Source organism: Juglans microcarpa x Juglans regia, chromosome 5D, assembly GCF_004785595.1.
Source record: "Juglans microcarpa x Juglans regia isolate MS1-56 chromosome 5D, Jm3101_v1.0, whole genome shotgun sequence".
Taxonomy (NCBI): Eukaryota; Viridiplantae; Streptophyta; class Magnoliopsida; order Fagales; family Juglandaceae; genus Juglans; species Juglans microcarpa x Juglans regia.
Window position 1 is genome coordinate 2,681,396 of NC_054602.1, and position 26,494 is coordinate 2,707,889.

A 26,494-nucleotide genomic window follows, 5' to 3' on the forward strand; every position below is an offset into this window, starting at 1 on the left:
TGGAATGTGCATAAGCCAAGCCTTCACCACTTACTGAACCCGTTGCTTTCGTTTTCACTCCGACATGTTTATATGGTTTGGACAATATTTACTTTTTGTAACATTTAATTATCAAATTATTGAGCTTTATTTGTTTAATTATTTTTCTTGAAAACAGTTCACGTCAAAACAGAAATCATTCGAGAAAACTTCTTATCATATCATCTTTTTGGTTTGGAGGCGGTGATATGGCTTTGGGTAACGATCGTGCATTGCAAAGGCCATTCCGTTCCAACTACTTGTAGCTCTCATCCCAAGTGGATTATCGGCTCAGCCGATCATTCACCTGTTACACCACTCCTAAAAGATAAGGCATATTAATCATTCTATCATCAATCACAAAAATCGCACAGCCATTATTTTGATGAGCCTGTAAGAACTGGCCATGCATGAACATTGGAGAGAGAGAGAGAGAGAGAGAGAGAGAGAGAGAGAGCGCGAGCGAGCCCGAGCTGTGTTACCTTTCCATTCTCATTAATTGTCTATTTTCTGGGGAAAATGAGCACCCAGACGAATAAATTGCAGGCTTGCAGCCCCAATACAATCTGCACAAGTTCCTCAACATGAATTAAAACTAGACAACAAAACTGTCACATTATGTATTCCTTATCCAAGATCCTCCGGACTGCCGCTTAGACCCATCTTGCAAAAAGATGACTTCTCAGCGTGTAAACGGGCACACATCCCAAATCTCGACTGAGTCAGCGAGAAAGATGCCTCCGGTGTGCCCTGTCCCCCCGAGAGCACAGCAAATGCTTGGATTTGAAGTATGGTGATTTGCCAACAGGGACTTCTTCCCTAAGAGATCACTGGTCTCCAAAAATAGTGAGATTCAACCCTCAATTCAGTATTAACCAATGTCAGTATATTCAGGCAATAATGGACAATCATCGAGTCCAGAGATTAAGCCAGGAACATAGTGATGTGGGACTGCTTCCAAACTCTCCATTTCCATTGAGAGCTCCGTATCCCTGCCAGAAAGTAAATTACTTCCCACATTGTCATTCCCAACAGCCAGGATGAAAGGTTGAGACGGGTCAAACCCCATATTAGGATCAATCAATGCACATGCCGGCAATGGTTCCAATGGTGGCTTGGCAACAAGGAGGGGCATCTCACAATGGTCCATTGAAGTTCTTTTGAACTTTGATTTAGAATGCTTCATTGAGTCAGAGAGAGACAACTTGTGCTTTCCCAGTGACGGTAGCTTTGAAGCTGATCTAGCCCTGACATCATTTGTCGGGAAGACAGAGGATGCCCATCCCAGACTATCTTCACCACAAGCTTTCGCAGAAACCCTGAGAAGGTGGCATTACACTGTAAGCAATCTGCAATATATTTTCCAATGACCTTGACATAAACTAATTTGTGTTATGCATGCATATAACAGTTGATAACCAATCATCTTTTGTCTTAATGACTTAAACCAGCCTCTCAACAATGGATTTATATCTCCAAATGGCACAGCCAAAAATACAACAAAAATATTAATGTGAGTAGTGACCCAGATACCCTCCTGAAGAAGACAACAACCACTAATACGCACAAAATGAGGTGGTCATGCAGACACTACCATGATCAAAGGTCAGATCAGCAAATGCCAAATATCAACAATTAATTCTCCAAAAGAACCAAAAAAACTTTTACCATGTTAGCTACTTCAAAAATATTATATATTGATTGATAAAAGAAAGGTAACCATTTCATTTTAAAGAACAAATTTTGTTGCCAAGAAATAAACTCTGGTGAAACCATGTGACAAAATGAAGAAATTGACTATAACTGGTAGTTGATAAATCCAAGTCATGAAACAAGAAAACTGCATGTTTGCATCAGACCATTACCTGAAACGGTTCTCGGCCATATTTTGGAAAGCTTTAAGATGTTGATCTTCCCCAGTATTCTCACTTACAGATGGTGGAGCATCTTCCCCAGATATTGACAAACTTATAACAGATGGAAAATCAACTGCAAAGTCCCCCATTTCCTTCTGGCATTCTATTGTTACCTCAAGCTGTTCAGTAGCGGCTGACGTGTCATCCCCACGGTTGCGAAGGAAGACTCTGTCATCCGGCTGTCTATAGTAGGCATCATGAAGAGCAGCTGCTAACATCTTTCTACTCTGGCCTAAATTAGTGAATTTCATTCTTTCTAAAGGTTCTCGCGAATTCTTAGAAATCTGCCTGACCGAAGTAAAAAACCTTCCACCAAAATAGAGACCATTTCGGGATGATGGGAGACTTGGTCTGCAATCAACACGTGATGTCACCTTCCAGACAGAAGAAAGAAGAGCGGTGAAGTGCTTTTGGAGGAGTAACTCTCTATCTGGCTGCTCCGCAGCAAAGTCTAAAAGCATTCGAATGTTATCCTGCCACAAAAGAAAGTTAATGGGCAAGGTTTCCTTGTTCAATCTTTATCGGGCTAAATTTATAATTAGAATTAGTAAAATTTCTTCTACTTTTTAATTTACATATGGGACCCACCTGTAAACAATAGACAACACTGCAACACGCATATGTGCAAAGCAGTTTAGTGTTTTTATTTTTAGTTTTTGATAAGTCAGTCAACTTTTATTAAAATGCACATCGGGGGCCACCCAAGTACATAGTGTATGAACAATAGAAAACACTACAACATGCAGATGAGCAAATCAGTTTAGTTAGCAAGATGTTTGAAATTACTACTCTTACCTCCGTTACTTTAAGAAGAGCCTTTCCCGAGCCTGTATTGCCAACCTTTTCAGTATTAAGATTGTCAGGTGCAGACAAAACATATCTCTGGATGAGTTCTCTAAACCTCTCACAGCAATGAACAGGATGGCGATATCTTCCCCTATAACGCCCACCAGCAGTCATCCCATAAAGAGTATCACTAACCAAGCTCCAATGAGGGCCATATTCATGAACCACAGCACATAATATTGCGTCCTCTTGCGGCAACCAAAAATCAGGAGATGGAACACACTCTCTCGACCAAATATTTGCCTTCTTCAGCTTCTCCGGTTTTATCATTAAAACCCGCTTTACTGGCATGGTAGTAATGGATACTTTACCTCCCATTCTGCTCCTGCTTGCTGTTTTTTGTTCAATATCAACAACACTATCACATGGTCTTGAATATACAGGTTCATCATGCTGCATACCTGACAGGTTGGAATCTAAATCTAAAGGACATTGTTCAGTGGGAGGCTTCTTCAGTTTCTTTAACTTCTTTTTCAAGAACTTTCCTTCTTCAACATCCGGTGCAGATTCAGCCTTCTTACGTTTTTTCAGCACACTTGAAATTGGTGAAACAATTTCTGAAGAGGTGACCACCTCATGGCTAATAATCTCATCATCTATTGACATAGGTTCTGCCGATGGCTCTTCTTTAACAGGCTTCAGTTCAGATGCTAAGGATCTTTTCTTCAGAGATTTGAACTTGGCTTTCTTCGCCTTCTTTTTAGACTTGGGTTTAGGATCACTTGGCATTCCATTCCTGACAACAGAACTAGATTAGTCACTGAATATTGAATCCCAACTTTCATTCCCAGATTCACGATACTGCAAGATATAAAAAAGATTCAACTTTCCTGCTTTATTCTAATATAGTCATCCATGTCACAGATATACTTCTATCAAGCAGTATCATTTATCACGGAAAATGCTGAGCTACACACCAGTCTCCTAGTGGCATCTTTTTTTCCCCTTATGCTTTGATTAGTTACACACACACCCAATGGGTGTTGAAATCTCGCTCATTTTTTTATAGGTATTTGAGCCAGCGCTCATTGGCACTCACATTTTCTAGAGACATGGATTAAAAACGTAAATTTCCACATTATTTTCAACAACTTAATGACTTAAGAAAAATACTTCATTTCAGCATTCTTTATCGTGTTTGAGTCATGGATTAGTTTATGCTCATAGAATGTGTTTTAACTTAAGGTCATTATGTCATATGACTTGCCATAGTGTCCAACACCGAGACCTTTGTCCACATCCGTAACATAAAGATAACTGTCAATTGCCATGAAACAATCCAGGGGTATGAACTATCTGATACCAAAATGACATTTTAATGCTAAGCTGGCTTGTGAGACCCCTAATTAGTCCCAAATGTCTGGTTAAGTACAAGCAACACTACAGTCAAGCTCCAAATTCCCAATATATTTTCATCACAACAAACTGTCCTAAAATATATATATAACAAAAAATTATCTTCCCATCATGATTTTGCCGATATCTATAGAGCCAAAAAGAATTTTTTAACCAAAAAAAGGAGCAATTTATCCCCAATCACCCAAAAATAAGTAATCATGAAATTGTTGTAGGTCAGAATATAGTGTTTTCTTACTTCATAGAATCGCAATTATCATCCTCTGCATCTTCCTTCTCCTTAGCTTCGCATTCCAGTTCTTCCATTAGCTACCAAAAAATACATATTAGTAAAGAGATTATATGTCCACAGAACAGAAGGCAACATAAAGTCTGTAATAAGAACCTGGTGTTGAGCCAAGGCCTCAACTTGCTGTCGGTAAGCCTCAGTTGCAAAATCAGCATCCCATCCTATCACAAGTAGAGAATCCTTGAGTTTAGTCTCATCATACAAGCCATGCAAATTTGGAAGCAATAACTGAGTTGACAAATATGGCATGCCATCGTAGAGAAAGAGGTTCAACATAGATACGAAATTCTTTGGACACTGTTCAGATTATTTTACACCATTACATGCTTTTTAGATTTCTTAAGGTTGGATTGAATAACTCATGAAGTGGCATTATTTGAAATTAAAATAAAAAATAACCCCTGCAAGAGTGAGGGCAAAATAAAAGTCACTGTGAAGCCAATAGAAAAAGGCACTTACTCTCATATATGAGGGGTTCCTCATCTTCATCAATCTCAGCTTCCATTTCTTCCTTATACCTCTCAAGACGGTCCAGTTCCCATTCTGTCTCCTCAAACCTAACTTGAGATTCCACTGCAGCCTTGTTTATAATGGGGTCCCAGATTTCCAGAAAACGAATTGCATATCGATCTATTGGGCGTAGCTGATTCTCAAAGGAGGAGATTGCTTGTCCAGCGGCTGCTGCTGCTGCAGCCATTTGTTTGACATCAGCCAGCATGTCAACATCATCTTCTTTGCTAGCAGCAGCAGGAGCTCTCTCTTCACTTGGATTACTCCCATTTAACATCACCACAGTTTCTTTATTTGACGTTGTGATCCAGCCACCCCGATCTATAGGATCATCCACCTTCAGATCATCTTCATTTACAAAATCATCATCTTCCAACCTCCCAATGGCTTCTTCTGTAAACTCCTGGTTATCCACAGCTTCTTCTTGTTCAACTTTCTTCAATGCCATGTAATCTGCTTCATCCTCTGCATATTTCAAAGCAGCTTCAACATCAGCATTAGATACAGAAACCTCATTTCCATTGTTATTCTTTTCCTTATGCAAATTCTTGACTGGAAGTGATCTATGACCAGAGAACAGTTCCAAAGGATCAAGCTTTTTGAAGAATTCAGTGTTGTAGCTTCCACTTTGAATAACTAGATCATCAAGCGCACGTTTTTGATTTGCTTTCTTTAAAATATTCTCTTCAATTGTGCTCTCACTGATTAATCGATAAATATGAACCTCACGGGTCTGTCCTATCCGGTGGCATCGATCCTGAGCCTGCTGATCCATTGCAGGATTCCAGTCGCTATCATAAAAGATAACTGTATCTGCCCCAACTAGGTTGATACCAACACCCCCACTACGAGTTGACAAGATGAAAATAAATATTTTTGGATTTGTATTAAAGCGTTGCATTAGGGTCTGTCTCTCCTCTGGCTGAGTGGATCCATCTAAACGCATGTAAGTGTAACCATACAAATTAATGAAAGCCTCCAAGATATCGAGCATCTTCGTCATTTGGGTGAAGATTAATGCTCGATGACCTTCTGATTTTAATTTTCTGAGCAAAACTGCAAGCTCCTGCAATTTACCACAGTCAAACTGTATAAGTCGCCTGTCTGGGAAATATACTTGCCTCCGGACGATTGCAGGTCTGATAGGTGATAGAAGTGGTGATAACATTTCAGAACATTTCTGCTTATAAGTTGGGTGCAGAAACACAGAAGTCCCAGATTTACTGCACCAAAACACAGGTGGTGGGGCTCGTGCAGCTGGTATTGCAAACATGAAACTTTCAACAAGGTTCAACATTCTCTGGAAGCGTTCCACTGGTGAGAGGACAATGTCCGCAAGCTTTGAGGAGTACAAGTAGGACAAAGGGTTGGCCTTCAGACGATGAATATCATAAACAGGATGCTCTATTGTTACAATTTTCCTTAATGTTGTTGAGTAAATGGGTTTCTTCTCGCACCTCAAGGAATTCCACCATGCAATAGCAGCAGCCCGTTCCTTCGCTTCTCTTAGTCTCTCCTCCATGATCGCTTTATAGATCTCTTCAAAAATATTGGTTCCATGTAACTTTTTCCGATGTTTAAATCCAGACCCCATTTCTTCTATGTTATACAAGTCAGAGCGCTCCTTGATTAAACTTGAGGGGGTAGCAATGACTTTCACTTCATCACTCTCCCAAGAAGTCATGCTAAAATCAAGATGAGTAAATAAAAATCCCAAACCTGTAAGGTCCACATTAGAAAATGGCCCTGCTGGAAGCATTGAACAAATAGAAGAACTCAATCGGAAGTCAATACCACCCATATCAAAAGAACTGACAATTGGACGACCCTCAAATAAGTCCGGATGGTTGCATACTTTGCGAAGTTGCATAATAACACTAATCATCCCAAAAAAGTTGGCATTGGCAAGAGTAGCTTGTGTTTCTGAGCTAGCAATAAAATCTTCATACAAGTTACGCTGCCTCTTTGACAGTCTACAGAAAATGACATGTTCATGCTTCATAGGCAGCTGCTTCTCCACATCTCGTTTCAACCGACGGAGTATAAAAGGACGGAGGACATTATGAAGACGGTCAACAACTTCTTTATTTACTTTCTCTTGTCCCTCAACCATTCCTGATATAGGATTGCTGAACCAATCCTTGAATTCCTGATGAGATTGAAAGATGTGTGGCATCAAAAAATGCATTAGAGACCAGAGTTCCATGAGATCATTCTGTAATGGTGTCCCAGTTAATAAAATACGCCGTTTTGAATTGAAGTTCAAAAGAGTTTGCCATCTTTGTGACTTCCAATTTTTAATCAGATGTGCTTCATCTAAGATCAAGTATTTCCATTTCTTCCGCTTGAAAACTTTTGAATCTTGAATGACCAGTCTGTAAGTGGTTATGCATACATGAAATGAGTTTGGTTTCAACCAGCCTTGCCTCTTATATTTTCGCTCTTTTGCACTTCCAAAATAAGTTAAAATTTTAAAAGCAGGACACCATTTCAGAAACTCAGTCTCCCAATTGAGCATGACACTTGTGGGGACAACAATGAGATGAGGGCCCCATATACCCTTTTCACAAGCAACATGTGCAAGCAAGGAGATTGTCATAATTGTTTTTCCAAGCCCCATTTCGTCAGCTAGAATCCCATTCAGTCTTTTCTCATACATTGTAACAAGCCAATCCAAGCCAATATGTTGATACTCACGAAGAGGATGCTTCAGGAGAAATGGGAACTTGGTGCGCACTTGGGTCGTGGAAAAAGTATTCCCCGTTGGTTGTGCTGATCTTGCAGCTGCAGCTGCATCAGCAATTATATCCTCACTATCTCTCTCTTCTATTTTTTCAAGGGCTCCCGCTTGCTGCTCTTTTGAAGGAGAATGCGGCCGACAATCACCACTTTCAACATCTTCATCCATAGAAATAGCATGCTGTTTAAGTTCAACGTCTTCATGAGCCGGAGAATCCATGAGATTGTCTGACAAAGCAGATGCATAGTCAGATTCGTCGTCCGAAACTGCGTTGTCATCAAAGCCCTGTAAACAGATGTTGAAAATGAAACAAAAATCAAAACATGATGCGAAGGAGTCAAGCAATAAGAAGCAAACATTTAACCTACCTTTTTATACCTAGCAAGCAATTCTTCTACAGGTATTTCACTCTCTTTTTGTAGTAATGCAATCTGCAAAACATCAGCTTCATTCAAAAGGGATAAATTACAAGAAAAAGTCAAAACCAGTAAAATCAGCAAGCTAGTCAAACGTGCTCGGGGTTAACAAGTAAAGAACCCTGCAATTTTGAACTTCTGATATTGAACGTTTTCAGACAAAGAATATCTTGACTTGCTGCACTTTACCTCATCCATGGGATTGCTTGAATCAGCTTTTGCCAGTTCCTCCTCCTCAGCCAAGGTTGTCTCATCATCCTGTACATTGAAGTCAAATTAGAGGATTGGAATGACCATTAGAAATAATGAAATTATCTTCACGAGACACTCAAATCATTCATCCACTTACATATTTCTGTCAGGCAAGCACAAGCACAAATTACAAGATCAGTAACTTGAAAATAAGAGGGGAAAAAAACTCCTACGTTATTTAGCAAAAGACCAAATTCCTACAACTTGCATCTGTATAAATTGCAATCCTTAAAGGCAATAGTAAATGGCTACTCAACTCAAACTCTAAGCAATGAGATACTTTTGTTATTTTGAAGAAGCAAATAACTCCTTTTTTTATACGTAAGAATAAATTTTTATTCCTTGGAATGAGACATAGCCCAAGTACACAGGAAGTACAATGGATTACACCTAGCATTATCTATGGACTAGAAATGGATGCAAGCAAATTGTGAAAACTAGCCCCATTACAATCAATGACCAAAGCCCAAGAAAAAAGAGTGTTGAAGAAGAATCTTTTCAGCTCATCCAAGGAATGCTCCCAGTCTTCAAAACACCTACCATTCCTCTCCATCGAGATACACCACATAATACAATAAGAAATCATTTTCCAGACAGCAGCAATATGTATATTACACCGAAGACCCTTCCAACACCCAAACAACTCCACTACACTTCTAGGCATAACCCATGCCACTCCAGTCCAATTGAAAATATCATCCCACAAAAAACCTGGCCACCTCATAATGCAACAATAAATGGTCCACAATTTCCCCCTTCTAAGCAAATAACTCTGAAAATCTGATAAACCATTCTTTGTCTGTACAGTGACACTTGGAGAGATCCTCAACTTGGATGACCAAGAGAAAGATGCATGTTATGGTCGTAGAGTAATGTTATATGTGCAAGAGGAACGGGGAAGCTGTTATTAGTCTCTTTGGGTTAAGTTGGGTTATGTCTAGACCGGTGGTAGATATGCTACCACGTTGGAAGGAAAGGTTTGATAGCCAGAATACTCATATCTTGTGGATAATAATATCAACTTGTTTGATGCAGTGCATACGGAGAGAAAGAAATGACAGAAGATTCAACAACATTTCAAGGTCCAACGAGAATCTTGAGACTTTCTTATTGAATGTACTCTTCCGGTGGATAACAGCTCACCTATGTCACTCTAACTTTACTTTCCATGATTTCCTTGGTCTCCTCCCCCTCTCATTAGGTGTATTTGTCAGCATAATCTGATTATACTTCACTCTTTTTGTTTTTGTCATCAATAAAAATGCTCTTATATATACTTAGACAAAAAATGATCTTATAAAACAAATCGGATTCACTTAAGCAACCTGAAGTTGCTCTCTTTGGGCCAAATTTAAAAAACCTAAGTGTTTCCTTTGGCCCCTATAGACATTTAAATAGTTTAAGAACCTGTTAAATTTTTTATTCTGGGTAGATCAAAGCAAAGACAGCACAGCACAAGTAGAACTAATACTTTTTTTTTTTTATATAATTAATAAGAGTTTTATTACCATGAATAGGCATAGCCCAAGTACACAGGAAGTATACAAGAGGAAATACCTACATACAGAAGCTAAAAAGACAGAAAAAACTATAATAACTCCAACACATCATCACCATTCATTAAATTAGCCTTAGCCCATAGACATAGAGCTTTAAAGAAAAATTCCCTAATTTCTTCCATCGATAGTTCTTTGCCTTCAAAACATCTCCCATTCCTCTCAAGCCATAGACACCACATCAAGCACAAAGGAATCATTTTCCAAATGGCAACCAAAGGTTGACTCCGCCCAGCACACCTCCAACAAGCTAGTAAATTCACCACATGCATTGGCATCACCCAAGAGATACCCATCCTTCCAAAAATCTCATTCCACAAACTTTTAGCCATCTCACAATGGAGAAACAAGGGATTAACTGATTCGCCGTCTTTCTTGCACATGGAACACCTATCAACAATACAAAGTCCAAGCTTCCTTAGATTTTCTATAGTCTGAATTTTATCATGAGACACCAGCCAACAGAAGAAAGCCTGTCAAGACCCCATGAAAAACCGCCCTAGGACATGGTCCTAGGCATGCATGGGCCAGCCAAGGCCACCACCAAGGGCCAATGCCATGGGCCCACATGGGTTCCACACCACTATCACTTGTTTATTTATTTATTTTATTTATCAAGGGACCTATTAGGGTTTCCACTTTGTATTCTCTATAAATATGACCCTTAGGCATTTAGTTTACATCTTTTTAACCTTTGGCAAATTCCCTAAATGGGTAGACTTGTTCTTGAGATCATCCTTCAGTGCTTAGCACTTGGACTACTTTGGTGCAATTCGTGAATCCCTAGTAGAGGATCATCACCTTACAATTCGTGAATAGGTGTGATTCAACTTATCTTGTTCTTGCAACTTGGTGCAATTCGTGAATCCAAGTTATTGTTATCTCTGTTCCTTTCAAATTTATCAATAAAGAGATTTATTTCATCTATGTGCAATTCATGAATCATAGTTGAAATGGCTATCTTTTGTTCACTTTGTTCTTGAGTGTTTATCACTTGTTCATCGTGTTCTTCATTTGTCCTTGATGTTCATATTTTTTCTTACATATCAAAATATCCATATAAACCAAAAAGAGAGTCTTCATATTCCTTTGTTGAGTCCATTCATCCTTTGATCATACTCTTCCATTTTGTTCATCCATATTATTCATCCATCTTGTTCATGCGTGTGTTCATCCATATATTTCCATTGCCTCATTCAATCCATCCATACACTATAATTCGACCACTATAGTGTTTGCCCTAGTTGTCCATATCCCATATTTACCCTTCATCCATCATAGCCATTAGCCCTAGCCGAAATCCACTTAGCCTCCATCTTGCCGTACACAAATCTTGCCTTATTTGGTAACCCTAGCCTTCCATAAGGATTTCCTAAACTCTAGGAATCCTAACCCTAGCCACCCTTCATCCAATCCATTGACCTAGCCGAAATTTCCTTGCCACCATCTTTCCATATTAGTCACTTACCATATCTAGCATCCATCATCTCCATAAACCCTAGCCAAAACACTTGTCTTCCCAAAACCCTAGCCATCCCTCAAGAGTCCCACTTGGCAACTTCCTTAATCTTAGAAAAGTTGATTCATCCCTAAAATCACTCAATCACCCAAAACACCCAATCCCTTGATCTTAGGAAATTCCATTCCATCTCTTATCCCTTAAATCTCTCCATCCATCTAATTACTCAATCAATCCCACAAATAACTCATCCCCTAGAATTACCCGTCAACTAAGATGTTCTTCACTTACCAAAACCGAAACCTTATCTTTCCTTGATAAATTCCTACCACTTAGGAATCTTCCCTCAATCATCTCTATCTTTCCAAAATCCTACCAATCACTAAATCATCTCTTACAAGTTAGCAGCTCATCTTCCATCTTCCAAGTCCTCCAAATTCGAAATACATCCATTACCTTAGCCCATCCCTTAATTCAAGGAACTTCCTTAGAATCACTCCATCCCTAAAATCTCTCCATTCCACCAATCCATCTAGTCAACCAAAGACTTCAAACCTCTTGCCATATTCAAATCTCATCTTCCTTATCTTATCCTAGCCAATCCCTTAATTCTAGGAACTTCCCTAGAATCACTCAAGTCAATCAAAGACTAACATCATCTTGTCATATCTCAATCCTATCTTACCATATTCAAATTCCATCTCCAAATCCCTAAACTCTAGAAACAACCCTAGACTCATTCAAACACCACCCATCTTCATCCACTTACCTTATCCAAATCCTATCTTCCTCATCTTATCTTTAATCAATCCCTAAAGTCAAGGAGCAACCCTAGACTCATTCAAACATCTTCCAACTCTAGCCACCAAACCCTAGCCTCATTCTTCCACATCATTCCAAACCCTAGCATCTCATCATAGACTCCAACCATAGTCCATCTCTTCCCAATCTCGAAAACATCCTTAGTCACCACACAAAACTCTAGATACACTTCATCATATCAACCATAATCATCATCCAAAAGGCCCCAACATCAAGGGCAACCTTCAAGCTGTTCCACTTAGCATCAAAACATCCATATTCATCACTTAGATCACCCGAACTCATCATCATTACCATTTCGCCACTAAACACCATACTTTCATCAACCTAGGAACTCATCATTACCATCATACATTGTCATTATTGTTCAAAGTCCAAGCAAAAGGGCTAAGGCAATCGGTCATCACAAGGAGAACCAAGGTGAGGACAACCCAATATTTAGGGACTAGACCGAGGTCCCTAACATTAATGGTGCTTTTATTGAGAGGAAATCTTGCTTGGATTTCATTGCTTGGTGCTCTTGAGAAGCCCTAACATTAATTGGTGCTTTCGTCAAGAGATTTCATTGAGAGGTTCCATAGGGAACTATCTTGCTTGGTGAATTAGAGAACTTCTCCCCGAGGTAAACAACGCAATAACTCACACTTGTGAATTGGATGGGGGAGTCCCTCGAGAATCCCATTATTTTTTATTGTGTTGAGAAATTAAAGTTTAGGGGTTACGGAGGAGAACGGAGTAAGATTGATTATAGGGGTCAACCACACGAGTTGGTGGAAGACCCAAGGTTGGACCTTAAACTTGTTGCAAGAAGGGGTTGACCACCCAACAAGGTGGGCAACTCAAGTTGGATTTTTGAAGCTTGATCCATCACCATGCACAGGGGCAATCTAGAAGTCGAACGCCTTGTGACATTAGAAGGGCGTACAACAAGGCTTGACCACAACCTTAATAAGGTCCCCACTACCTTGACCGAGTTAAGGGTGGCCATGAAGCCACTTGGCATAGTAGTGAAGAGAATAGAAGAACCTTTGAAGCCATTCGGAGAGAGACAAATGAAAGAATAGAGAGGCTTGAAAGAAAAAATAATGAGAGGCCTTATGGCCAAAGCACTTATTTTGATGGGAGACGGCACCATCAAGAGAGAGGTAGAAGCCACCATGAGAGAAGATACAAAGGAGACCATTATGAGGAGAGAGGAGGAAACCGGGCTTATGACCGGGGACCAATAAGGCATAGAGTGGATTTTCCTAAGAATAGTAGGGGGAGAAGAAAAGAAGTTTGACCACTTTGCTAATCAAGAAAGTCAAGCCTTGTGAGGCCATCATGTCCAAGTCATTGTGTATAGGTGGGGAAAATTGTTTTGCCTTGAAGGAGGCAAGAAAAGACTATGTGGACTTGAGTTTGTCAAATTTGATCCTTGAGAGCAAGGATAAACTTGAAGGAATGGGAAATGTCAAGACCCCATCAAAAATCGCCCTAGGACATGGTCCTAGGCATGCATGGGCCAGCCAAGGGCACCAAGGGCCAATGTCGTGGGTCCACATGGGTTCCACACCACTATCACTTGTTTATTTATTTACTTATTTTATTTATTTATTTATATTTGTCAAGGGACCTATTAGCTAGATCTAAAATATTTGACATTGAGCCCACCAGAGCAATTTCAGACTTGGTTAAATTAATTCTCAATCCTGACACAGCTTCAAAACATAGCAAAACAGCTCTTAAGGACCGAAGATGTTCATGATTGGCTTCATTGAAAACTAGTGTGTCGTCAATGAAAAGTAGATGAGAAACTCTCACACCACTCCGAGAATCACAGCCCATGCCAAAACCCAACAAAAAACTACCTCCCACCGCCGCTTCAATCATTCTACTCAAAGAAACCAACCGGGTTGCCATTCACCAAAATGGAGAATCTCGGCATAGAAATACAATGCATTATCCACATACACCACTTCTCACCAAAACCATATATGCCAAGTAAATACAATATAAACTCCCAGCAAACATGATCAAACGCCTTTTCCATATCCAATTTAACCAAAACTCCAGATTCACCCATTTTAATTATGTAATCCAAACATTCATTAGCCGTTAAAACTGAATCTAGAATTTGTCTTCCTCTCACAAAAGCATTTTGTGACTTCAATATAATCCTTCCCATTACTACACTCATCTGAATGCCAGCACCTTAGAAATTATCTTGTAAACCCCATTAACCAAACCGATTGGTCTGAAATCCCGCATAGTTGCTGCCCCCACCCTTTTAGAAATCAAAGCTATAAAAGTTGCATTGAAACTTTTCTCGAATTTCATAAAAGCGTGAAATTCCAAAAAAGCCTTCATAATGTCTTCCTTCACAATGTCCCAACAAGCTTGGAAAAAAGCCATAGAAAACCCGTCCAGACCCAGAGCCTTATCTTTAGCCATTCCTTTAACAACATCAAGCACTTCTTCAAAAACTCTCTCCATCCATGCTGCACTTTCTTGGTCAATTGCATCAAAAGACAAACCATCTAGCTTTGGTCTCCACAAATATTCTTCCTTGAACAACTTCTCATAAAAATTGACAGCATGTTCCATGATGTCCTCTTGATCCGAAAGAATGTTTTCACCATCTTGAATAACTTCTATTGCATTGTTTCTTCTATGGGAGTTTGCCATTTGATGAAAACTTTTGTACACTTATCACCTTCTTTCAACCAACGAACCCTAGATTTTTGCCTCCATGAGATCTCCTCCATTAATATGATCTTTTCCAGTTCAGCTACCACCCCTTTTTTCCTCTCCAAATCCTCACCTGTTGCAGCGCCCGACATCTCCTTTTCCTCCAAACATTGCAGCTGTTGTAACAGAAACTTTCTTTTCTTTTCAATGTTCCCAAACTCCTCAGCATTCCATTTTTTCAGATCTTGTTTAAGTGCTTTGAGTTTACCAGCCAATACAAAACTCAGAGTTCCATAGAATGAGTAAGAAGACCACCATTGCCTCACCCTATCCACAAAACTCTCATCCTCTAGCCACATGTTTTCAAATATAAAGTATCTACGGCCTCCTCTAACACCCCCACTCCAACATAATAGGATAGTGGTCAAAGCATAGTCTTGAAAGCCTTTTCTGATTCAAATCAGGAAAACAAATCTCCCATGAAGCTGTAACCAGAAATCTGTCCAGTCGCGACCATGTCCTTCTGTTGGACCATGTAAAATCCCCACCTGCCATTGGTAAATCAATCAATTCTAACTCAAAAATCAAATCGGAGAAATCATGCATCGCATTAGTGAAATGAGAGTCCCTTGATCTTTCACGAGGAAACCTTGTAACGTTGAAATCTCCTCCAAAATGCCAAGGAAGATCCCAACAGCAGCGAATACCCGCCATTTCTTCCCATAAAAATCTCCTATTAATCTCCAAATTAGGGCCATAAACACCTGCAAAAGTCAATTCCACTCCATCATCAGCATTCTTAAAATGACATGCCACCAAGTATTCTCCCACATAATGATCAATCAACTCCACTCCCCTCCTATCCCACATAATTATGATTCCACCCGACGCCCCATCTGCTACTAATTCCACAAACTATTGACCATAGATTGATTAACCAATTTTAACTTGGTTTCTTGAAAACAAATCACATCACCCCTCCACTTGCGGATTTCACACAAAGACGTTTTCTGTAATCGTTAAGTCCCCATACATTCCAAGAGATTATCTTTGGTTTCATAGATAATTGTTTGCAACCCTTCCCTTGCCTTTATCTCTAGAGGCACTCCTCCCCTTACATCATAATTAATCGAGCAAGACAAACACTTCAATTCCCTCTCCTTTTTTAAAGCCGGTTTAGCCAATGAGGGCTGTCCAGCCTCAATAGCTATGAGAAGAGCTCCAAATTGTTCCTCATAGCCATTAGGGGTGCACAAAAACCAACAAAATCGCCTGGGACCAACGCGAACTGGCCGTTGGAGTACGGAACCGACCAAAACTTGCAGAGAACCGGTCGGCCGGCAGTAGAAATAGGTTGCAACCGACGTCGGATAGTTCGGTTCCGGTTTGAACCTGATTCAAACCATCGATCTGGCTGATTATATATATATATATTTGTTTATATTATACTTATATAAAACGACGCGGCGTCGTTTTAAACCCACGATTTTGAAAAAAAATATATGGCACGACGTCATTTGGTTTAATACACCAAACGGTGCTGTTTTGGGTTAGGGCAAGCCCTAACCCCCGACACCCCTCCCTTCCCCTCTATCATTTTCACTCTGCGTTATTTCCCTCCCATCTCCCTCTCATCTCCCTCTTAGCTCTGTCTCTCATCTCCCTTTCGGCTCTCTCTCAGAGATTCTCTCATCTCCGATTCATTTTTCTAGTTTTTGTTGTGATATTTGATTATTTGTTGTGAGATTTGCACACTGATATTTGTTGTGAGATTTGTGAAATTTTTTTTATGTGTTTATGAAGTGAAAACCGACGGGGACACAGATGAACTGACTGTAACCGACTGAAACTAAACTGGCCGGTTTTATCCCCCTTCATCGACCGGTTTTGGTTGATATCACCCCTGAAAAACATGTCGACCACACCGATATGGTCGGTTTTCACCCATAATAGCCATCACGTGAAATTCCTACGCACTCCTTAATTTCTTCCACCTTTCTTAGCACCCAATCAGAAGATCTATTTTCCCATTCAATTCCTGGTGAAATAACACAAAGGTTTAGGAACCATTTCCTCTTCTAACGCAATCAACTCCCCATATTCACTGTTCTCAGTACTTACCCCACCTCCAAGAGCCAACTGCATCTCTGGATCATTGACAAATGTACACGGGACACCATTGACACTTATTTCGTCAGACCCAGAGAGCTGCTCATCTCCTTCATCATCCTCCATTTCCTTCCCCTTCCCATCTGCACCTCTCCATCATAACATAGATTAGAAGTTTCCAAAACCTGAATTGAGCCCTCTAGGGCATCTTCTTGTCGAGAATCTGCCATAAAAACCATGGGAGCGGAGGAAAAAGACTTCCCCCCTTTAGCCGGAGTACCCACCATCGCCAGAGTACCATCAAGTGGTTCAATGACTGCCATCGACCCTTTTTGTGTGGATGACCCATCCCTCTGAACCTTTAAAGAGCTCGTCGAAGTAGGCACAAGTGTCAGATCAACCAAACTGGGTTGTTGACGAAGAACCGATGAGCCTCTCGAAGCCAGAACACCCTCAGCAGAATCCCTTGCTGTCGACGACCTACTCTGTGCACTTTGTCCCAGCAAAGGAACCACCAAAGCCTTGGGTTGGGCCTCCTCACCTATTGGGCTTTTTGATTGTCGCTACCCATCACAATTCTTTCTCCCCCATTGTACTGACTTAGGAGCTGGGCCTAGACCCAAACCATTTATGTTATTTCTCGTGAGTCCAATTAATTTCCCACTTCCTTCCTTCAGGTCATTAGCGCCAAATAATTCCAGGCCCAAGCCCATCAATAAGTTTAAGCCCCCATCTACAGTCTTCAACAGACTCGGCCTTTTGTTGCCATCCTAAAAGCTCTGCCCAAACATGCCAGAGTGACCCTTCGACTTCTCCAAACCTCTGCAATACCATTGAAGGCCAATAGTCATATCTCCCAACCAGAGTATTCTGTCGGGTTTCTTCTTGTATACCATCCTCCCTTTTCCTTTTCACCAGCCCATGATTTTCATTTCTAACGATATTATCTTCTTTAGACTATCGAGAAACTGATTTCCTCTTAGAGCTCAAAATTGCTGCAAGATACGAAACTTCCTGAGAAGAAATGTCTACTCTAGAAGAAGAATCTGCATTCCTCACTTTACCATTATTATTCAACACCTTTCTTCCCACCTTGATTGCACCAGAGGAATTCGAGCGCACCAGCTCTCTCATTTTCCTCACAAATACTGCCCACCCACTCCCTTTCCTACCTTCAAGGATCACCAATTAGGGCATTCAGACCAATTTGACACAGTATACCCTACCCTTTACCAGTGCCAAACCCTACCAACTTCACAAAACTACCATACGAGTTTTGGCTCGTTTGGACCAAGAAGACTCTATTACCGTCCCTTCTAGTCTAGTAAGGTTCCATACTTCCCGCTTGTCTCAAACAATCCTCCACCCCTTTAGCCATCCAAAGAATCATATCTCCACTGAGAGAAAGAGACTTTGAAATCTTGCTACTCTTCTCAGAGATGCAGAAAAAATTGCCACCCTTTCCACTGACTTCAAAAAGCTTAGCTTCAATCCAAAAACAACCCTCCATCTCAAAACAAGTAACAAAAGAAAACAAAGTAATGCAAAAAGCATAAATAGGTTTAGGATTATTTCCGGCAAGAAGTGCCGGAAATAGAAGACGAAAGGACATAGTCAGAGAGAGAGAGAGAGAGAGAGCAAAATAAACTAAGAAAACACCTCAGCAAACCACCACATATCTTTCAATACTTCAGCTCGTAATACATAAACCAGGTAGTTGAAGCAACCATGTGCTTCACGAATTGTGTGCTCAAATCAAGACACATAAACTAAATACATATGTTAACAAAAAGCCAAGACACGACCCTTACTTTATAGACTAACACGTAACACATCAAAAATACCTTTTGGTCAAAGTATAAGGAGTTTAATCAATTTAAGGACAACAACTGAACCCATGAAGGGAACTAAATAGGGCAACTGGTGAAAGATGGTTCAAGGAAAACAATTTTTTTATTTTACTTATGAAAGAAGGCATAGCCAAAGTGCAGTGGAAGTATACAAAGAAAACACACCTAACAACAGCTAAGAACTAGAAATGGAAAAAAGTAAATTATGAAAACTAGCCACACTACAATCAATGACAGAAGCCCAAGATAATAATGCACTGAAAAAGAATCTCTCAAGCTCATCCAAGGAACACTCCCGAACATTAAAGCACTTCATTGAAATGGTTAATCATACATGTGAACTTGCACACTCCAAAGAAAAGAGACATCAAGAAAGTATCAATTAAAAGACTTAGGATAACACAAATGGAGATTTTTACAGTGCATATATAATTGCAACCTCTGTTATCAAGCAAAATCTAGGGTTAAGTGGTCAGAATATTCTTCTAACCTCGTCTGTTATTTGCAGCATAAAAAACGTCCCATATCAATGGAACCTATTCCCAAACCTAACCATTCAACTTTTTCTAAACGATGAAAACCCTTTAAGTTGCTTGATTTCATGTTATTTAAGCTTGAAAATGTGCCTCTGATCAAATAATATACTAGATCACCAGCTCAAGTTTACAGATTCTATCATCCCAACACGAATAGAAGAAAAAGACCTTAAGTCTACAGTGAATAAAGTATTCTTAAAAGCATTCCTGACATCTTCATGCTTGACTTTATTTGAAACCTTTATTGAAATCCAAGTAATAAAAAGAGCATACCTCCTGTATAATACAAGACAACAGAAACAGAAACCAAAAATAGGAAAGAACAGAAAAACGGTTTACTTATAAGATACCTTTTCTTCCCCAGCAGCAAGGACAAAGTCACCATCTTCCTACATAATTTGAGACACAGGTCAGTAAAATGGCTTGCATAAAAAAGCCTTACTGATTTATGAAAGACTCATATTGAAATAACAAAACAACAAACAAAATACATAGGAAATAAAAAGTAAGGGTGCAGAAACAAGTACTGTCTATCACCATGAATAAATGCAAGTGCAAATGCAAAATACACATTGACACAAACACACCCGACTTAGAAAAAAGATCTTCCATATAGCATTAAACATATATATTCAATTAGCAAGCTCCTACAAGGTAATGATAATCAGAGCTAGAATTGTGAATTCAAGTGAATCATGCGCAAACTTCAAGGTCAGCAAAATATAATGAATTCTATTTGCAAAACATAATTCTCAGAAAAAAAAAAAAAAAAAAAAAAGCTGCAAAACAATTTAAAAAGAAAAAGGAAAAAACTGAGATAGAAAAAATTGTACTCGTACCTGCTCATCACTAAAATCATATCGCACATGAGCTTTGGCAGACTCCCTAGAAACTAATGATAGATCACTAGCTTGAAGTTTCTCAATTTCCAACAGAGAGTATTCTGTAACAGATAAGTCACCATTACTTTCAGCCTGTAATCAGAAAAGAAGAGTTATATTAAGGTCTTATCTTGCTCCACAATTCACTAATCACAACAAAAAACACATACAACTTACACAACGACGACCAGTGGCTATGATTGAGTTGCTTGAGTCAATATCATCGACAACAGAAAGATCATTTCCTTTGCCTGCAGCATATTCAAACCCCACGACCACATTAGAGACAAACACATATTTCAGAAAGACAGCAGGGAAAACTAACTCCTTACCCTTTTCATGGTCTTCCCCCATGAATGTTAGTTTACCACCATCCCCATTCATTTCTGGAGTACTTTCTCTGCTAACTGGTTCAGCCCCATCTTCACCATTTTCTGGACTACTTTCTCTGCTCACTGAGCATGCTCATATTGATTAAAATTAAATGCAAGCTAAATCCAAAATGAAATATGTCCACTTAACTAACACAAGATAGAGATAGATATCCTACCACAACTTATGTTTTGCACATAACCGCTCTTACACAGTATATCTCAATGATTTGCATGGTGTGAAACATATATAAAATGGAGGATAGAGCAAAACACTAGTGCAATGCAAACACTGAGTCCATGAATTTTGGTGACAAAACCTAAAAGCCAGCCACCCAACACCAAGGCTCAAATGTCTGAAAACTCTAGCACTCCAGGTGCCTAAAGCATGTACGGTGGTCCAGCTTTACACACAAGATCATGCCTTATCTAGGGCTTGGGAAGGTTGGGGGGAAGGCAAGTCAGATACTATTAGTTAGGTCTGCTTAAAACTGGCAGTCTCTCTATCAGCAAACCCAAGTAGACTATTAAGCGAAATGAAAATTGTGGTCATTATGATAATTCACCTTTCCTCATAGCATAATGTTTGAGTAGCTCCTCAAGTGGAAGATCCATTTCGTTGTGTAAAGCTGCCAATTCTTCTTTTCTTTCTTCTTCGGTTATAAGGGCCTCATCTTCCTCAATTGTGTGCTCATCATCTTCCTAAAACAGAAACATTGTGGAGAAAAAAATTCTAAGAATGTGAAAACTAGAGCACCAAAATACACAGGTCAAAGGGTATAAAGGATACAACCATGGAAACCACAAAAGGTGTAAAACTGCAACTGTATCCAGTCTTCAAGACTATAATTAAACATAAAGTACAATGCAGACTTGTGTGCAATTAAAGCTCTATATTTAAGATTTTACAAATGCAAGACGTCTCAAAAAATTATAAATTGATGTATTAACCAAACAAAAGAAATGATGTGACTATAAATTATAATTTTCAGCCAAGAAAAAGCTAAATGTCATTTTGGCTCCTTGTTTTGGTCAACCTCTATCTAGTTTTTCCCCTTTTCCATTAAGGTTTTATATGATACTATGCAAATATCCATGACTCCTAAACTGTTCCTTCAGCAGCTTCATTAAACAGGCAGACAGAGGACCATGAGAATCAAAGCCGAATTTCATTTGTCTGCAGTACTTTCCTATCCTATATTTTCACGCCATACATATAAAAAGTATATATTTTTTGACACCATCTTCCGATACAGGCTTAAGAGCATCAAGCAATTTTATCTAACAGAAGGAAAATTATCTCGCACTTTTACTCCACCAAAAGGACAAAAAAAAAAAAAATGAAAAGACTTACAGCTACTGCCTGCTGAGATAGGTACCAAATAGCACTAAACATTCTACTATTCTGCTTGAGAACAACATCATACGTGATGTATGTTGGTCCAATTACATTTCAGTTTGATGAAATCAACAAGTGGAGTAAGTGGCAAAGGCATAAGACTTCCCAACAAAAATTTGCATATCAGTCTTAAGCTACCATAAAAATGACAATAAACTTTTCTTTTACCTATAAAAAAAAAAATGACAATAAACTCAAGATATTAAAACCATTCAACAAGTGATAGTGAAGAGACAACAAAAGCATACCGACTCATCTTCGGATTGTATATCGTAATCTTCATCCATACCCGCAGTATGTGATTGAGATCCTATCGAAACGTGTTAAGTATATTGTAGATTTAAAAACTATTCTTTTGAGGATTAGGTAAAAAAAATGAAACCATAATTTCCAACTCACCAAAATCAAATTCTGGAGATTCATTAGCATCATTTGCATCCACTTCTTTGTTAATAATCACTTGATCTTGTGTCGTACATTGTTGCACTGGTTTATAAGTATCTACAAGATTTTCTGCTAACATTGTTGAGTACCTGAAAATATCCACCACAAGAATATGTCATTTCGCCTCACCTGTGGATGTATATAACAAGAAATTTTTCACAAGTGGTATCCAATGTATAACAAAGATTTTGAGACGAACTCATTGAACAACAAAACAAGAAAAAGTTCTACCTCTCAGTTTGCCCCAAAAGAAACTCAAGTTGCTTATCAAGTGCCTTTTTCTTTTTGTCATCAAGCTCCATCTGATGCTTGTAAAGCACCTGGAATTGTAAGATCATTAGTAAATATGGACAAAGAGGCCCAGAAGGAATTACAATAAGCCTTGAAGAATAAATATCAGATAAATTTACCAGCTTTTCTATTTTAATCCAGAATTTCCTCACGTCCTTTGAAATATTAAGGGCAACTTTTCTCAACCGCTGCTCCTCTTCCTGTTAAAAATTTTTGTTTGTTGTGATATACCCATCATCATCGTATCACCGTATCTTGTGCAAAATGAAATAATTCTGTCTACCAATGGTCATGCAATAAAAGATACATCAACATGAGGAAGCAAAAAACCAAACCTTCATTTTCTTTTCTCCCCTAGTAGCCTGATCTAACATGCCCTTGCTCGCTCTTAAAGCAACCCTCTTTGCTTGCGTCAATTTCCATTTTCTCTCCGACTCAAAGTCCTGCCAACAACTAATTTAATGAGCAGGGAAGCAAGCAAAAGACCAGATTCACTTAAACGAGATCAAAAGAAAGCAAGTATAGCAATATCATATGAAGCAAATGAGTATAGCCAAAAGGTTTCCAACACCATAAAAGGTGAAATCTTTGAGGCTCTAGTCTGTTACCTTTGACAACCAAACCATCTCTTCTAAGACGTGATCCCAATGAGTTTTTGGGCGACGAGGTTCCTTCGGAGCTTCAAGTGCCTGAGAGAAAAAGGTATAATCAAATGGAAAATAATTGAAAATAAAAGCAAAAATTACAGCAGAACATTCAAATTACTGGCAGTTCTCAGTACCCAGAGTTTTATCACAAAGAAGCAGCAGCCCACAAAATACTTATCCAATTTTCAGGTTTTAAATTCAACTAAAAATAAAAACTCGCTAATTTTAACACATGTAACTTGTTCACAAGAATCTTCATTTTAATGTCAAATACGTAAGTGAAGAGAAGTAGGAATATATGGCCAGTATAAAAGAACATATGCATTCAGGTTTCATATTCTTTCTATCCCACATATTGCCCTCATTTCCTCTTTGATCCCAACATTTTACATCTCAAAAAGTCTCGTTCATGCCTTGTTTCCCATTATCCCACATTATATTTGGATGCAAGAATTGCAAGTCTAGCTTATAAACATGCTTCCAATTTCAAGAATCAAAGTAGGAAGGTAACAACAGAGATTTCAATAGACTTTATTCAAACTAGAAGAAGTGAAAGAAGGAGAAATTGAGATGTTTTATTTGCATAAATTCTTTTTATATCGGTAAATTTGCATAAATTCTTACAGATTCACACATATATTTCCGGTAGTAAAAATGATGTCGTGTATTTGTGGTCAAACACCCTTCCTCTTCAATGTAATCTTGCCCCTTAAGGGTACCAAAATTGCAACATACGATGAAAATGAATAATAGAATATGTGGTGAGACTTTCAACTGAACTCTACAAGCCTACATATCCATATATTTCTATTCGAGGAACATGTTCCATCATTTTTTTATTTGTCTTTCAGCACAATGACTGAGCCTTCTTTTAGGATTTGCTCCTTTTTCTAACTGTTCTGTTGCCCAAATAACATTTTTCTTTTGGAAGCGTTCAACTGTATATATAGTTTCGGATCAAAATCATATAACAGTATAAAGTTCAAATTTTCTAGAAACTTTGTTTACACATTATGTAAAATTAACTCAAAAAGAATTAATACTGACGTATGAAAGTGTGGTCAAACAATGTATTCCTGTGGGGTTCAGGAACTTTGCAAGGGCACAAAAAAAAAAAAAAAAAAAAAGTAAAAAAATGGTGAACCTAAAATAAAATTGCACAGCTAATTAAAATTAGTACCACTGATACAGCAAAACAAAACCATCCCTAGATTGATAAGAGATTCAGAAAGATAGTGGAAGGCTTGCAAAAACACAGCCAAAAAAAATTATGTATATGAATTGATTTGTGCCCTAAAAAGAAGTACAATTAACTCAGTCTACAAATAAATATTCACAAACTAACCTTTTGACGCTTAGCTCTGGTCTCGTGATCAAGTTTACACCTGGGACCTTTGGATGCCATGATTTTATTCAAATAAGATCATAGAATGGCTGAAGATCTGTGTATGACCTAGAACCAAGCATCCATTGCAAATATTAGTTCAAGCACTTGCCAAAATGACAAGTCTCATGAAATATACAAGTGACAGGAAAAGTAGAAAACAATATATTTGCGTCCAAAAAGGATGCTTCTGACTAATAGCATTCAATTTGCGGGTTTTATGCGACTTATTGTATTCCAGGGAAATTTACTCCTTTTCCAACCAGATTCAAAACATCATTTGTTCAAAGCCTATTAATTATGATTATCGAATATTTTTATTATAGGTTTTTTTCTCAAAATTATTATCAGTAGAGACTCTACTGGTAATAATTTTGAGAAAAAAACCGAAAACACTTAGTCTGGTGAATTCCGTAATTTCTTTAGCAACACTACTGGAGACACGAATGACGTCAGTCTAAAGTTGTTGATGCTTTGTTGAGCTATCTCAAACGAAAGATCCATTTTTAAGAGTATCTGGCAAATTAGCACGCACTTCCAATGCCCAAATTGAGGTTGTCACACAATTTGCGGCATGTGTCAGGCTCTCTCTCATGCAAACCCACGGTCTCAAAGCAATGAGATGAAGTCCGAATGAATATTTGAGAAACCGGTAGCACTTCTCAACATCTGCTTAAGACGCTCAAAAGATATCTAAAAAACAATTTCAAGATGCTAATAAAATGCACTGAACGCTTCATTACCAAAAGTATCAGACATTGTTCCACCCAAAAAACTAACAGACCTTGACAATACAAATGACAACGCGATAGGTATTTTGCTTCTTCATACTAAAAACCGAAAGAGAGAAGGGAAGACCACTGAACCAAACAGCTTTATTGAGCTCAGCAAGTCGAAATTTTGGTATTACTGAGCCCCAACAAAATTGAATAAAAGAGCAGATTCCACAAATCTGTTTCTCTAGTCCTCTGTATTTCTCGCTACTTTCCCGGAAACCAAACAGAAGGAAAACTGAAAACTGACCTGGTGGAATTTGTGGGGGTATGCTTTTCGCTTTTCACCTCGTCCCAGTTATCATCGATCTTTCAAGATAAACACGTGGCGCACCAACCACAAGTTTCCCAAAAAATAAAATGAAAAAACGAAACAATCAAACAATACAGATAGAGAGAGCCACTTTGGCGGTCGCCGTCGTGTTAGGGTTTTCAGGCGGGTTTAAGCGTGGGCAATTTCCGACGAGCAACCCGCCGGATCCGAATAAATTAAAAATAATGATAATAATTGAGCAAAATAACTAAAGTCCCTCTTTGTCCCTTTCTTTGCTCCGAAGAGAATCTTTTTTTTTTTTTTTTTTTTTTCCCTCCCTCCTCTTCTTTTCTTTGTTTGCTGGGGAATGCTAGATAAAAACCTATCTAAGGTCGGTGTTTAATGATGCTGATCGCACGGCTGTAGTTTCTTTCCCCTGTATGCGCGTATTTATGATTCCGTTTCCGAACGCAACATGCAAACATTACAATTTACGAGTTACGTGTTCGACTTGGATTGTCAACCATTTTCTGGTTGATTGTTTATAGGTATTTAAATACAATTATATTTAATTTAATATTAAATATTTTTTTATAAAAGATATTTCACGCATTACATTAAGATATTTTAAAATTTAGTTTATAAATTTAATTTTATAAAACATTTTTCTTTAAGTATAATTTATGTTGTTCAAAGTTTTCGTTGT

General features: G+C 38.6%; 1 protein-coding gene across 7 annotated transcripts; it reads right to left on the bottom strand.

Annotated features, from left to right (window-relative positions):
• Positions 1-492: 492 nt before the first annotated feature.
• Positions 493-26,122, bottom strand: LOC121264663 (protein PHOTOPERIOD-INDEPENDENT EARLY FLOWERING 1-like). 7 transcript variants are annotated; one of them, XM_041167941.1, is made up of 21 exons: positions 25,786-26,122; positions 24,724-24,831; positions 23,340-23,420; positions 23,067-23,174; positions 22,851-22,931; positions 22,672-22,760; positions 22,396-22,529; positions 22,245-22,306; positions 21,164-21,299; positions 20,559-20,681; positions 20,404-20,477; positions 20,185-20,319; positions 19,696-19,734; positions 8,281-8,349; positions 8,044-8,106; positions 4,885-7,963; positions 4,522-4,586; positions 4,375-4,445; positions 2,730-3,516; positions 1,884-2,407; positions 493-1,337 (listed from the first exon to the last, which is right to left on the bottom strand). In XM_041167941.1, exons 2-21 carry the CDS (start codon positions 24,781-24,783, stop codon positions 890-892), a joined length of 6,228 nt encoding a protein of 2,075 aa, XP_041023875.1. In that variant the 5' UTR covers positions 24,784-24,831; positions 25,786-26,122; the 3' UTR covers positions 493-889. The 7 variants fall into 7 exon arrangements, with proteins under 7 accessions (XP_041023875.1, XP_041023877.1, XP_041023876.1 ...); XM_041167943.1 differs by having other exon boundaries at positions 22,245-22,285; positions 24,724-24,838; XM_041167942.1 differs by having other exon boundaries at positions 4,885-7,960; positions 24,724-24,838.
• Positions 26,123-26,494: the final 372 nt, after the last annotated feature.